At 41.1% G+C, this 15,291-nt stretch overlaps 1 protein-coding gene across 1 annotated transcript in view; it reads right to left on the bottom strand.

Annotated features, from left to right (window-relative positions):
• LOC129208203 (pinopsin-like) overlaps positions 1-13,344 on the bottom strand; it is a 92,913-nt gene extending 79,569 nt beyond the window's left edge. The window contains exon 1 of the mRNA XM_054830544.1: positions 12,999-13,344. Coding sequence (XP_054686519.1) covers positions 12,999-13,335 — 337 coding nt within the window. The 5' untranslated portion in view covers positions 13,336-13,344. The remainder of the gene's footprint in view (positions 1-12,998) is intronic.
• Between the last annotated feature and the right edge of the window lie 1,947 nt (positions 13,345-15,291).

The following is a 15,291-nucleotide window of genomic DNA, read 5'->3' as shown; positions in this document are numbered from 1 at the left end:
AAGCTGCCTTGCAATAACAGAGATCTTCACGCGGATAAATAATTGATTAGAGGCAGGAAATAAAGAACAGGAGAAAATAATTTTTTTTCTCAGTGGAAACTGTGGCCAGCGAAGTCCCCTATGGATCTGTGCTAGGCCCCAGGCTATTCATCACATTAATAAATGATCTGGAAAAGATGGTAAAGAGTAAAGTTTGCTGATTATACTATGCTGAATAACTCAAAATCAACAAAAGCTGACTGTGAAGTACTGCAGAACAACCGCATGAAACTGAGTCACTGAGCAGATGAAATGCCCTACTGATGTAAACTGCCATATGTGGAGAAAAACAGTCCTAGCTTTAAATACACAGCAATTGTTTCTGACTGACTTACTACTCTGCAACGAGAATTATGATAGATAGCTTTATGTAAACCACTTCCACTAAGCAGCAATGCTCAGCAGCATTTAGAAAAGCAAACATCAGGGATTATTAGAAAAGGAAAACAGAGAAAAGAATAGAAAACATGAAAAGGTGGATGTGGGAAGATTATTTAGTGTTTCTCATAATACAAGAACTGAGTTTTCAAATGAAATCATTGGGTTTCAGACTCAGAATTAATAAACAGGACATGGTACCTTTTTTTGCATAGTACATAGTTGTGTACACTGTGTGGCCAGCAGGACCAGGGAAGTGATCGTCCCCCTGTACTGGGCACTGGTGAGGCCGCACCTCGAGTGCTGTATTCAGTTTTGGGCTCCTCACTACAAGAAGGACACTGAGGTGCTGGAGCGTGTCCAGAGAAGGGCAACAAAGCTGGGGAAGGGTCCAGAGCACAAGTCTTGTGAGGAGCAGCTGAGGGAACTGGGGTTGTTTAGCCTGGGGAAAAGGAGACTGATAGGAGACCTTCTCGCTCTCTACAACTCCCTGACAGGAGGTTGTAGCCGGGTGGGTGTTGGTCTCTTCTCCCAAGTAACAAGTGATAGGACGAGAGGAAATGGCCTCAAGCTGCATCAGGGGAGGTTTAGATTGGATATTAGGGAAAATTTCTTCACCGAAAGAGTGGTCAGGCATTGGAACAGGCTGCCCAGAACGGTGATGGAGCGACCATCCCCAGAGGTGTTCAAAAAATGTGTAGACATGGCACTTTGGGACATGGTGGTGTCGGGTTGATGGTTGGACTTGATGATCTTAGAGGTCTTTTCCAACCTTAATGATTCTATGATTCTATAGTTAATAAGTGGAACTCCTTGGCATACCAAAATTTTGCAGGGGTTGCAAGAGAAAGCAGCCTGGGAGATAAATTGAGGAAGACCTATCAGACTCAGCAGTGCTACTTTAGGCATGAAGTCCCTACACCACAAATCACAGGCTGCTGGGACTACATACTGGAAAAATATCACTGGATGCTGAAAGTTATCCTAACTTTAAGTTTAGCATTTTAAAAGCTTAGCTGGGCAACATATTTTTGAATGGCAAAAACATAGTATGTATATACACACTCCTTCACAAGGCACAACTACTATTTTGTTATTGAAATGATAAGAAGAAACAATTACAGCACAGTAAGAGGACATTACCTTCCTGTATCTACTACTATTATTTATTTCCCAAAGGTCTGAGTGCCCCAACCCCAGAAAAGATATTAACACTTGTAAAACTCCTACTCATTCTCATCCTCAAATTCCTTGTTAAACACCCTTTGATGCCCTGACCAATAGAGATAAACTGTTATAGGGAGCAAACCAGATGGTGGTATGTCTACTGCTCTTACCACAAAGAATATTAAGCTATGGCTTTGTCTTGCCTCATAACCTGCTTTCTACACATTAGAAAAAGCCAATTTAAATCCTGACTGGCATATTTATCTGACAGCCTTTCATCCTACTCCTCTGATGCAGTGTTTGCCTCTCACAAGGATACTAAATAGAAATACACTTTAAGAAGTGCATACAGTAAAGCAATCCTCGACATCCTCATGCAGCCGTTGCTGGACCTTGGTGCTCTTGTGCTGCCACATCCTCTTTCTCTGAAAACTGAGCAGACCAAAAACAGAGCAAAATTTGGTAGTTTGGATAAATTAAGGCAAACTGCTGTGACTTGTTACAAAGACTTGCACGGAGAACAGCTGCTTTGTGCATGGTAGTCAATGCACAGAACATATACATAATACACACCCACATACGGTGTAGATATTCCACCCTTTCATTAAGAAGCAGAATTTGTAACTCCTCATCCCTACGATATTACTTCCTACCCTAGAACTGTTTCTAATTAACTCCTGCCGAGCTCACACCGAGGCAGACAGCTCGATTAGTCTCCCGCACGGTGCCCGCTCTGCCGCCGGAGGCGGAGGGGAAGGGGAAGGCAGCGCTCCCGACCACCACGCTAGACCCCCGCTCCAGGATACTCTGCCTTGTGCTGCCTGCTGCGCCTAATTTCATTAGGGTGATTAAATGTGTCAGTGTAAAGAGCCCCCCGCCCCGGGTAACTTCATAAACAGCCTGAATGCAGAACAGAAATTACCCACAAATTGTAAATTTGGCAAACAATCATGCTTCAGTGTGCATATGCACGTAAGAATTAAGTCTAATGCAGACCCAACCGTATTCAACCATTGTGTGTTCTAAAATTTTCATAAGGACAAGTATAAAGGGCATTATCTATGTTTTTGTAAAATTCATACCATTTCTTAGCTCAAAGCAAATCTTGCCAGATGTTAGTGTGCTATTTCAGGACTATCTCAGAGGTTTGTACTAGACTCGGACAACACTTAGACATCTATCAATAAAATGCCACATATGTGAATTAACTAATGATTTTGAATCTTAGAAATTGTTAGAGTCCTACTCTAAGCAAAGTTTTCATTGCTGTTGATTTTTGAAGATGATCACACTACTCCTTATGAAAAATTTTCACAATCAAGTTTGCTTTTGTCTCCCTTTTCTGATAGTTATTTGGTGCTGAAAAGATTTCTATTGTTATAAATCTCTAAAAAATAATTCAGCGTAGAACAGTTTCCATCTATTGATTCATCTGAAGCCTGTTCCCTTTGATCCCTTCTTCCCGTATTTATCTACTATTTCTGCTCTGGATTGCTTTAGTGAAACCAATAGAAAGAAGAGAAAAATACAACCGACAAACAACACTGAAAATTAACGCGTAGTCAAAGTCTGCCTCTAATAAAACACTGCGAAATATACGCAAAGATTTACAGCTTACCCCAGTGACTCGCTAGCCTTCTGCACTGTGGCTCCTCTGCTCTCATGAGGAACAGTAGGAGTTTGTATCTGGCCATAGGATGAGATCGTACTTCCAACATACTGGCATCCAGCTGTGAAATGGGTTTAAGAAACCATAAACGGGAGAAGTAATGTAATTTTGCCACATTTTGGGAAGAGTCATTGGCTGAAATTGCCCACAGCATTTGAGCACGACGTTGATAGCCAACATGAGAAATCTTCAGCCAAAGGACATGAAGTCTGGCACTATTGTAACACAGCAGTTTTAAAGATGGTGCCGAGGTGACCTTGGTTAGAGGCATTACTGTCTGGACCACCGAGAGATGAGAGGGGAGTCGGGCACCCCCAGGGAACCTGAGGCTTCACCCTTGTACGGGGTGAATGCTCGCCCGTCTGCCTCCCCTGATCTGCACTGGGAGAGAGAGGGGTAACCAGGTCCCAAACCACTCAGGAGTCACAGCACAGGAACACTTCACAGAAAAGTGATGGTGGGATGCCAGGGGAAGGAAGCGGCTGCCTGGAGTACTGCTCCTTTGCATTTGCTCTCCACAGATATCAAATGTTCATCCTCCCTCTATCATTTATGGAAAAAAATTTACAGCAGCCAGAGGTCATTTTGACTTAGTATTAAAAACAACCCCAACAATCCACCAAACAACAAAACCAAACCCACAAACCTTCCAGTAACAGGAAGCATTTGGATTACTTAAGTAGTGAATTATCTTAGCTGTGAAATCAACAGAAACAATAAGTGGTCTGAGAATCAGAGGCTGTAGTTTATTAACTTACTACACATTTACTGAATCTCCGGTTTCAGAAACAGTTTCTCAGCTAGTATTGATACCTAGAAAAATATAAATGTAATAATGTAATAATGTAATAGCTCCAGCTTTCAAAGAAACTTATTTTTCCATGTCAGCACACTCTTTTAACAAACTACTGCAAATTATTTTCTCATCTTAATAGACATTTCTAATCAGAAAAGTAGCAGACGCACTAACAGAAAGAAAACCAAACCAAACCAAACACCCCCCAGCCCCCCTCCCCGGTGATTACTTCAAGTCTGAAGTATTGGCCACAGCTGAGAAAAGGGGGGAAAATGAAATTGTTAGTTATTACCAATTATTGTGTCATTATTTGGAACTATGCCAATCCCTTTTATCACTGAAAAGCCTGTAGTTAGTCGTTTGCTTACTAGACTGGAAGATGTAGCATTCTGCTTAAATGCTTCCTAAAAAGAAATGGACGTAGAAAATGAATGTCATCAGTTAAGAAAAAGCCACTAGGTATATAACTTGGATTTAAGTAGCCAAAGATAATATCCTCTCTCTGGTATACTTCAGGGACTACAAGGAAAGTTTAAAAGTTTTCCAAAAAATTATCCAATTCTGTTCAGATGTGTCAACACACAGATGGTCTTAAGAGTTACTAGAGATTATTAAACACGTAGTTAAATAGAATATGATTTAATAGCCTTTCACAAGCAAAGTCCATTGCTCTCTAATATGCTTTTTTGGACTGAATACTGCTTATTTACCAGGTTCTAGTTTATTTCATTTTATTCAGTGAGGGACCAGAAAGCCAGCTACATTTAAATAACGTATTTCTCCACATGTATGTGGCCTGACTACCGGCACAGCTGGTTTCTGCTTTTTCCTAAAGTCACAGAAAAACCGACATCAGGCATGGTGTTGCCTGGGTTAATGCTGTGACCCAGGATTAGGGAAAAGGGCCTGCAAATGCAAATGATTAAACTTAACTCTGACAGAAATGCTGTTCCATCATCTCGAACACAGCTTACAGCCGTGACCTTTTAGACTCAATTCACTGTCAGGATAATTTTGCAGGAAATCCGATGTCTTTAAGCTCCTATTCCAGGTCCCTATGTAAAGTGATGTTATTTGCATACCTCCTTGCATAAAGTCCTTAGTGTTCTGCAACACGTGGCCGTAACATAGAGCGATGTCCCACAACCAAAAATATGCAACTGAACTGCAAGCATGGCTGCTCAGTAAGGAAGCATCAAACATTGGCAGGAATTTGCAGTCACTTGCACACACACAGAAACAGACTTTGGGCATGGGCAGAACATTTTTTACAGAACTTAAGTTGGCAATACATGAACAGCTAGCTATGCACAAAAAATGCCAAAGTTATCAATTTCCTTACAGAATTCTTCTGTCCTTCTGTCTCTCTTTCCAGGGAGACACAGGCTGCTGTCCACCCTTCACTGTTGATAATCTCTGCATGTTTTTTGCTGTTTTCTTTTGGTCAGGCATTAGGAAAATAGACTCTAGATTATCATACAACAAAACACAGCAGAAAATGTTAAGGATGGCAGCCAAGGGAAAATGCAATGATTCAACTTACACGTGGCTGCTGGTGCATGCTGGGGGCACCTGGGGATCAGCGACCTGGTCAGAGCACGCTCCAGCTCCTGTTTGAGCCACATGCTTGAATTTCTGCTGTGCTGAAAGCTGGGAGGGCTGAGGAGAAGGGAAGTAGGGGGGTCTGGTGCACCCCACAGTCCCACTGCAGTATGGCATAGAGACGGGGCTCAGCTGGGGCTGCCCAGACCAGGGAAGGGAGAAGCAACCATGCCTGGTAATACAGATACCGACTGCACAACACGGGATCCGACCTAACACTGCTAGCATCAACACCCATGGTCTGCAATGACTCAAAAACACAGGCAAATTGAATGACACCTGAGCCAATGCACTGCCGTAACGAAGGCAAAACCCTCTCTTATCCTAAACTGGTGTTAAAAGCACCTACCAGAGTGAAGTCTCTGATTTCAGGAATAATGTTCAAAGTACAACATTAGGTCTTCCATTTCCACTTTCTCTGCATGGCATGATTCCTTCTTTACCAGGTTTTTCAAAACTCTTGCCCAAGCTGACCCCCAGCTTCAAGCACTTAAACAGAACACAGAAGCCCAATACTTGTGCTCTACAAATTATCTGTAGGAAGAGCAGACAGCATTTTCCCTATATGACGAATGTGGGATCTCAAGCTCTGATGGAGGACTTGGGCACCTCTTCATGGAAACACAAGAGATGTCTTCCAAATACTCACCCTTGGACAACTATTCCAAGTGATCTCAACATTGTACAGTGTTTAATGCTTACAGGAACTAGAAAGAAACTAAAAAATAAACCTAACATCCAGGAAAAGGACATTGAAGTGGGGAGAGAATTATAAGCAAAAGTAACTGACAGAAAGTCTAAAGAAGCAATAATCACCCTGCTTGTGAGGTCATCTCATGACTTCAGAGAAGTACAGAGCAAATATCTTTCCCTGCGCTTGGGCTCCTTTCATAGCTGATGGAGATAAAGGGGTGCTTGTAGGGCACAGCTTATATCACCCTGAAGAGAACATCTCAAACATGTCAGACAATTTGCATGCTGGCAGTACAAATTTGGTTTTCTACTGATTATAAAAGAAGCCTGAGGGATTGGAAGATGGCTGGGTTTAGTCGGATTATTCCCACTCATCTCAAAGGGGTTCAGCATTTCATTTTTTCATGTAAATATGGCCCTCGGAAGTGTGTTTAATAATACACCACTACCTCATTGATTAATTATTTAAATAAAAAGAATAGCAGACTAACTTCAGTTTCCCTAGAGAGGGGATGCCAAAGAGGAATTCAGATTACATATCTCCTGAATAAGCACTTTTCTGTTTCTATTTATTATACAATCCAACGCACATCAGGTGCTTGAAATTAAGCAGAAAAACTCAGGACAAACCATCAGTTGTAACATTGTATTAAAATAAGTAAAGCCCTTCAGGTAATGACAAAATCTCCCCTTTTTTAGATAAAGGAACTGTAAGCACCTTTGACTTCCAGTTAGTCAGACCCCTTTTTTTCCCTCCTCTTTGAGCCAGCGGAGTATTTCTGATACCGATACCTAGGAAAGCTTGCACGGGTTGCATTGACTGCAGGCGTAACAGAGTCTACGCACTTCGAACAGAGGACATTTTTGGGCCCTGATGCAGAACTACATTTTCTTAAACATTACTGATTAGTTGTGCTTGCTATCAGCTTTATTTATAGACATATCACTTTTAATCCCATCCCAAGCCCACTGGGAAAGGAGCTGCTACGAGTGGTTTTGCACTGGGAGGTGAGTACTTGTGGTATCAGGGCTCAGAAAACTTCAGGCTTGAGCTCTTTCAACCAGGCCAAGGGGAATTACGTCTTTACTCCTAGAAATAAATGTATCTTCTGTGAGAAGAACCACTCATTTCACCTGAGGTCTCAACCGCATTTCGTAAGCAGAGCATTTCTAGTACGTTAGAAGCCTGTACTCTAAATTTAAGTACCTTAGTTTAGTGCAGTGAGTCTAAGCCACAGCATATAAAATCAAGGTAAAAAATTAAGATGAAAATTATTTGCTTAAGCTCACAAGGCAGCTGAACTTTCAAATAAAATCCTGAGCAGCTCCGTTTCTCATTCAGTGTGTTCTCTGGCAGTTTACAAGGGAAAAGAATCAATAACGGCTTTAATGTGGCTGAAAAGATTATCTACTCTTAGAGTTGAGTACTATGGGGTTTCTAAAAAGACTGAAGTCCTCATTTAGATAGGACCTTGGTTTATCAATGGACTTAAAGGCACATACACATGCCTTACTTCAGCTAGAACAGGTTTAAGAACATAGCCCTCTCCTGCGTCCAGGACAGACAAGATGCTGTATGGGAAGACACAGCCTCGAATCACACAGCTTTCACATGGCATAGACATCTCTCTGTCCTCTTGCATAGTGATGCTCACTTACACAACACTAATCTGAATTCATTTTTTAAAATGAAATATTGGAATCAACTTCTCAGGCAAACTGCCAGATATTTTAACTACCATGAAGGTTGAGGAAGAGAAAACAACTAGCAGACACTTGAAAACATGAGCCAAGAGTTCAACAGTCACAAAAATATCCTTGCTACTGATGTGCCTTGAAATTTTTCCAGCATTAGAATCTAGTGTTAGATTTTCTGAGCCAGAGAAGGTTTCATCTTTCCCATATGTATTAATCTATTTAATATTTAATCCTGATACGGCATGGCATAAAGTGGTGATTCTGAAAATGAACCCCAGAAGTCATCTGAGCCCAAATTCTGCCTGTCCTACATGTTTGGGAAGTCTACATTAGTGTAAGTATCTTGGGAAAAAATGAAATGTTTTTGAAACTTTTCATCTGTCCAGAGATCTGAAGTGTTTAATGAGGCACTGGAGAGATTATGTGTGAGATGATCAAAGCTGCATGACAAACTTCATCTTAGGATGGCATATTACTGTTTGTATATATGGTCTCTATGGGAGGGTGTTACTAAATAATGTATTTTTCATAAATTAAAATCTAATGCTTAATCATTTCATGATATATTTAACAGTTCTTATTACAGCTTGCTTGCAAAGTTTACTCAGAGTTCAGCTGGGAAAATGTGTCCCGTTTCTGTGTCCCTTTCCGTGTTTGCTTAAATGTGCAACCATGAGCCTGTCAAACCGTGGCTAAGTGATGGGTAATGGAAGCAAATTTAGCAAATCCATCCATTTCCCCAACTCAGCCACATGTGCAGTTTCCACTGCAATGACCTAGTTGACAGAGCTGCAAACATGCACAAGCACCAGGGTAAAATCATTTACGATGAGAACAGCCCACGCTGTTCCTCCTCTAGCTCCATCCCTAATGCTCCCCCATATCAGGACCCAACAGCTCCCACACTTCTATAGCAGGTCTCATGATATTTAATGTTCTCCTTAAAATCCCCATTACATGCTTATTGATCAGCATCTGCACTTCCCATTAGCTTTTAAATGTTCTGTTTTCTGTGAATGGTTTGAAATCACAAAGCAGACATGTGGAAAGCAGCACATAAATAAACCAAACACCTACACTTTGTCCGTATTTTTTTTCCATTGTGCCCATGGCAACCCCCTGGTGCTGGTTCTTGGGTCATGGTTTTGAAGTGCCTGGGGTAGGCAATGGATTGCCCAGTAAAGAACTTACAGCTCGATTCCACAGTAAGCGACATCAATGTACACTGCAGTGTCGATTTTGCTGGGATGAGGATCAGATCTGCTTTCCAGATCACCTCCCAGGGCAACAGCTACGTGATTTAAAAAGGTAAGACGCTTCGAACAAAAAGAGTGATCTATTACCACGCGTATACATTTGAAGCAAATCTCAGCTTTCTACTTTCACTGGCTCAGGTTTCATCCAGGCCACAGACCTGGGGGATAATACCTTCACTCTCAGTTCTTCCTTTTAAACACGGAGAACGAGGCTTTCATAGCATCACAAAACAAAGTGGGAGGGGAAAAAAATAACCACTAAAATACAGTCCTTCTCAGAAGCCTTTTAAAAATGAATTGCATTTTAAAACATTTTAACAGGTTTATTTTAACCTACGTTGCCTTAGGTGTGTTTTACACATCATCAAATACTCACCAAGTCATGAAGATTAGTTGCCCATTCAAATTTCTTCATCATTTAGGAAAATACTGCAGTTTAAAAGCAAGGTACATATCTTCATTTGGTACAGGAGAATGCACTGAAGACAGTGAACTTACTGTAACATCATCCAAAATCTTGGCCCTACACTGATGGTTATCCTAGGCTCTATCCCACGAGAAAAAAAGGAACACATGAGAATATGGAAGTGCTCATTGTTACAAAGCTTGACGCTGAACTTCAGTTGTTCTTAATTGTCTTTCCTACTACACGTCTCTGGCATTAGGACCCTTCCTCTCAGCCTTGCTGAGCCAAAATCAGACATGAGGCACAAAGGAGAGTAAGCTAATTTTTAGTTAATAGAAAGTATATTTATTTTTTTGAAGAATAGCTAAGGGATTGCTAGAAAGTGTAAATAACACAAAGAAATGTTCTCCTCCCAGTCTATACAGTCCTACCATCTCTGTGTTCTCACATGCTCCTTTTATATGATAGCCTTATGTAACAGTTTGTAGTCTTTGCAGTGTTTGTATTTATGTCTATAAATCTGATCAGCTTTGCCACTTACAAGGCAGTCACAGCGATCAGGCCAAAGGCTGTATCTAAACTGGACTGCTTAGGTGTCAAAAAATCCTCTCACTGACAAAAACCTTCCTTATCCTCAGTAACTACACCGCATCAATCAGCGAGATCTTAAGCCATCAGCTCATGATATAGAATATACTTGATTTTCTGCCTCTTGAGTTTCTGAATCATTTTGATAAGTTTTATACAGTTTTTCCAAAGTCCACAGGAGACAAGGAAAACAATCCTACAATGAAAGAGATGTTATTTTTTTCTTTAATAATAACACCTGCAAGTCTCAATAAAAAGCTCACAACTCTCTCAGGTCACTTCTCGATTGCCATAAAAAAAATTAACCATTCCATTCAATGGATCCTTGTGCTGTCTATGACGCTTACAGTACACACTGCATGAAAAAACCCCACAGTTGTATACCTAAGCGTTTTGTTGTCAAGTGCTATAAGACCTGGAAAAGCCAGCAACACACTGCACACCTACAGTAGCTCTTTCTTAGCACAATTTGGAGTACAAAAATTCAAACAATCTGATGAATAATGGTGTTTATTGGCAGATATAATCTGTCCATAGAGACAGATAAATGTTAAGCAACCTGCTACTATTACTTGCTTTTACTCACGTTATTTTCCAGTGAACATTTTTTAATTATAACTCCACAAGCAAACTTCTTCAGTATGCCCTTTATACGCACTAGTAAAATAAAAAATGTTGGGAGCGCTGCAAGACTTCGAGAAAAGAATTTTTTTAACACTGTCACGAAAAGTTTCCATGTGCACAGTTCCCTAACTGTCCGCATTCAGGCTGCCTCGGCCGCCCAGGACGCCCTGCTGACAGCACCACCACCACCACTCAGAGGAGCTGAGGTCACCTTTGGCATTCTGGGTTTTGTGGTTTTGTTTGCTTGCTTGTTCTTTGAAGATCTAATCAATTTATGAATTATGCCAGTAATTCTTGCATGAATACAGGTATAACTATAGCGCAGAAATCTGCTCTCCTGCCATCCAGCTGATTTATACAGAAGATCTGACTCAGAAGACTTATTCCATAAGCAACTTTTACCCATTTGCTGGTTTAATGCCACAGTTACCGGGGTAGTAACACACAGGTATCCTGAGAGAAGCCAGCAGGCTCAAAGGGCACCTTCAATATACTTTTTTTTCTAATCCCTTAAACACATACCTTTTTTTCCCTCACCTTCAAATGTTATTTTCCCATCCCACCCCTAAATAATAAAAAAGAGGCCAAATTAAAGGATGGAGAAAAACCAGTCCTAACCCATTCCTCCTTGAGAAGACTAGTTACTGCAATATTGGCATTCATAAAATTCACAAAAATGGAAATGAAACGTGGGAGGAGAAGACACGTCGTTCCGCTCTGCACAGACCGAAACAAAAATACTCTGCCAAAACAAGCCAAGGTATTGCTGGTAATGGGGTCTACTTTTTGGATGGCTGAAGTCGGTGCTTTTATATTACAGAACACTGCCAACTCCTGAGAGCTCACTGGGGGCAATGCAGCAGTTTCCCAGGGGAAGCTGCCAGGCTGAGATAACTCCCAATACTGGAGCACAGGTGTGAGGAAGGGAAAGGTACACCACTGGAAACAGCAAGGGCTTATAATTCAGATGGAAAACATGGGTTTGGATCTGCAGCCTGACTCTACATCAAGGGCCACGGGAGCGTTTCTCATGCCAAAGTGCCTGCACGAGATGTACTGCAGCTCCAAGGTGCGAGAGGAACCAGGGATGTGCTCAGTCCTGTCCTGTCCTCCTGGCCTGGAGGTGTCAAAGCAAGGACACACAGCAGGAGGGAGCTATGCCAGGTGCCCCAGCCTGAGTGAGAGGATGACCACGTCTAGATGTGCACCCACAGGCCAGTTTATGCTTTAGTGGACCTTGTCTGAATGTAGGAATAAATGCAGAAAGGGTCGCTGCTTGGTGATGTAATTCTTAAAGCAGTGGGCCACCTTAGAGGGATGAAGGCTGTCCTCTGGCTGTGCTTCTTCCCTTATCATTTTTAATAACTAAAGTAAGTTTCAGTTAAAAAAACCCTTAAATCTAGCAGTGCAAAAGCTGGTTGCAGGAAAAGTTTTGTCTGGACAGGAGAAGAACACTGAACATTGTTTTACTGCAGCTTTGATGCACACTTTGACTATTTCCAACAAATCTATTCCTATGACTTCATTTGCTATTGAATCTGCAAGCATGTAATTTTAAAATAAAGATTTTGCTTTGGGGGAGAATGGAAAGCTTCTAATGATGAAAACTGTCATTATCTGGGACATAGGGGAATTCATATTATGGATTGATAGATAATTACAAATGGTAAATGGAGTACTTTCAGGAGGCTTTGCTCATGACAGAAGCAACGCTGAGGGGCCTGTAGTTCAGCACTGGCACAGATTTTCCTAAAAAAAGAGGGAAGTATTGTATATATTCATACACTTAGTTGAACTCCTTCCAGTGAGTTGCCTCTTTCTAGATGCCATTTTTAGCTCTTAAAAACACGTAATTTCAAAAAATGGGATACATTAGGAAATATTTATCAGATATATGCTACTCTTTCATAAAGTCTTTTGTTAAAATGTTTTAAACCATGCATTTCACTTGTGTTTGACCATAACAAGGCAATCAAAGCATCCTTCTGTTTACCACAGAGCAGCAGGCACCCAACTCACCGAGTTGCTTCACGCACCAGTGTTAAAAAGATTAGGATAAGAGAATTATCACTGAACTCTTACCAAAGCAGGAATTGACAAAGCCGTACCACCTACAACCATGCTCCCCTCCAATCCATTTGCCATGGATGTTAGATGCAAAACTGAGGGTAGTGCCTGAGATGCACACTAACATGTCGCTGATACTGATGTTCAGGAGGAGCATGTTGACTGGGTTACGGAGGGTTTTAAACTTGCAGAAGAGGATGAGGACAATCAAGTTATTCAAGAAACCAAAAAACAAGATAAATCCAAGAAAAACAGCCACTATAGTGTGCCCATTTCGTGAGAGTCCAGCCCTTGGCTCAACAGGATCTGTAGGTGCACCAAAGCTCAGGTTGTATGTCCAGGTGTGGTTCATTTTGGACTTGCACACGGAAAGGTGAGGGCAGAGACACCAGGCGCCCTGTGCTGAAGTCCTCCAGCAGTTTCCCGGAAGCGTCCCTCCATTACAGGTCAAATCATCTCAGGATTCCTGCGATCTTCACTCAGTTGAGATGCCTCTTGGGCGGTTGCTCAGGTGTGAAATACTGTATCGCAGCACTGGAGCGTTTTCCTGCACTGTGCCGTTCCAGTGGTCAGCTCTGCAGCTAACTCCAGGGCAGCAAAACCGAGCGGTCACCTCAAATTCATCTTCGTTATTGAAACCCAGGATCATGTTAGATGGTCTTTTTTGAGGCTCAGAAAGGAAGATGTCTTAAAAAGGTGCTTCAGCATGGTCCCTTCTTTCAGAGCGAATGGGCAGCGCTTCTATCAATGGGGCAGCTACCTTTGTTTCCTCTGACAATGAGTGTCTGTCTGAAAACAGAGAAGAAAACAAGTGATAAAAACAAAACAACCCTTTCCGTACCAAGACCAAAGTAGGTACATAATTTTATAACAGTTCCTCCCTTTCTGAACTGTAACAAATATTTCTCAGTCTTTTCAGTTTTCTTGCTGATTTTCAGCAGAAAAATCAGTTTGTTGGCATTTCCTTGGCTGTTCTAAACAGTTTTTCCCTGTCTCACAGTTTAGCATGGAGAAGGTTATTTGCACCTTCCTAGCAAAGTTCCTCAGGTGAGAAAAATGCATGGTAAGGCACAGCTTTTGCAACAGCTTCCCAGAGGAAGAACTGTATCTTCCTCCTCATTAAGTCAATCTACACCAAGCAAAACTTCAGTCTTGGCTAGACCTTAATTAAAATGATGAAAATTTTAGGAGAAAGTATTTTTCTTGCCCAGAAAGAATAATTTCAAGCGCAGTCCCTGAAGCTCTCACGTGCTTACAAAGGTTGGCAGAACTGTGATATCAATTTCATTTCTCCCACATTTACCAGTGGACAGATGTTCTCCTTCATTATTTATAAAGGAGCCGAACGCCCAAAGCCTCACATCTCTCTCCCACCACAGACATGAATTTGTATACCCACACGCAGGGACTACAAATGTGTGTGTCTATGGTGTGAAGCAATAGCAGAGTGCTTAATGTGGATGCGTAACTGCTTAACCAGCCCTCTGCATGGTTGCAGGCAAATTCTGCACAGACATTTCTATAAAAACATAGATGGATATATAGAGATATATGTAGGAATTTCCACTCACTGGCGCAAAATGCATGGCACCCATAGCTTGAACTAAAAAGTATGAAAACTTTTCTTTCGTGAATCATGTACTCCTTGAATGACTACACACATTTCAAAGGGGAGCATCTTCTGATTTACTCCTGGTCATCACTTTTTTGAAATTGTCTTGTAAGAAAAGATGTGTCAAGCAACTGGAAAAATGAGAATTCAGAGTTTACTAAAGATGCAGACATTGTTTGGTTTTTTTTTCTTTTACCATATCTTTGTGAATATTTATAGCAAGTATTTCTTCTTACTACTTCCTTACTTTCACAAACTCACTGTACTAAATATGACATATTATTGCAGTGATTTTTAACTCTAATGTATACGGTCTGTCTTTACTTTCTCTTCTGATGAGTAAATGTACACTTTGCAGACCTTCACTGATAACCTAAAACACTGATACTTCCTGTTTTTTTTCCCCATTTAGGAGGTACATAGTAATTTAGATCGGTAAGGGTCTGAGGTAGCATATCTAAGAGAAGAAACATTTGAAATCCTCTTTCTACCATCTTGAAAAAAATAAATTATCCCCTGTCCAATTCTGCTTGCAGGTTATAGAAGGAAACTAACTAGGACTAACCATCAATATACTTTAATCATAACTGTGTTTAAAGGAACAGAGTTAAAGTTTAGTGGAACAAAACAGAAATGAAAGAATCAACTGATTAAAAAAATTTGATGCCAAGTGTTTCTCAGTCACTAATTGCATGA

The sequence above is a fragment of the Grus americana genome, chromosome 1, assembly GCF_028858705.1.
Source record: "Grus americana isolate bGruAme1 chromosome 1, bGruAme1.mat, whole genome shotgun sequence".
Lineage (NCBI taxonomy): Eukaryota > Metazoa > Chordata > Aves > Gruiformes > Gruidae > Grus > Grus americana.
The sequence above is the reverse complement of the archived record's forward strand: the minus strand, read 5'-3'. Positions and strand labels throughout refer to the sequence as shown.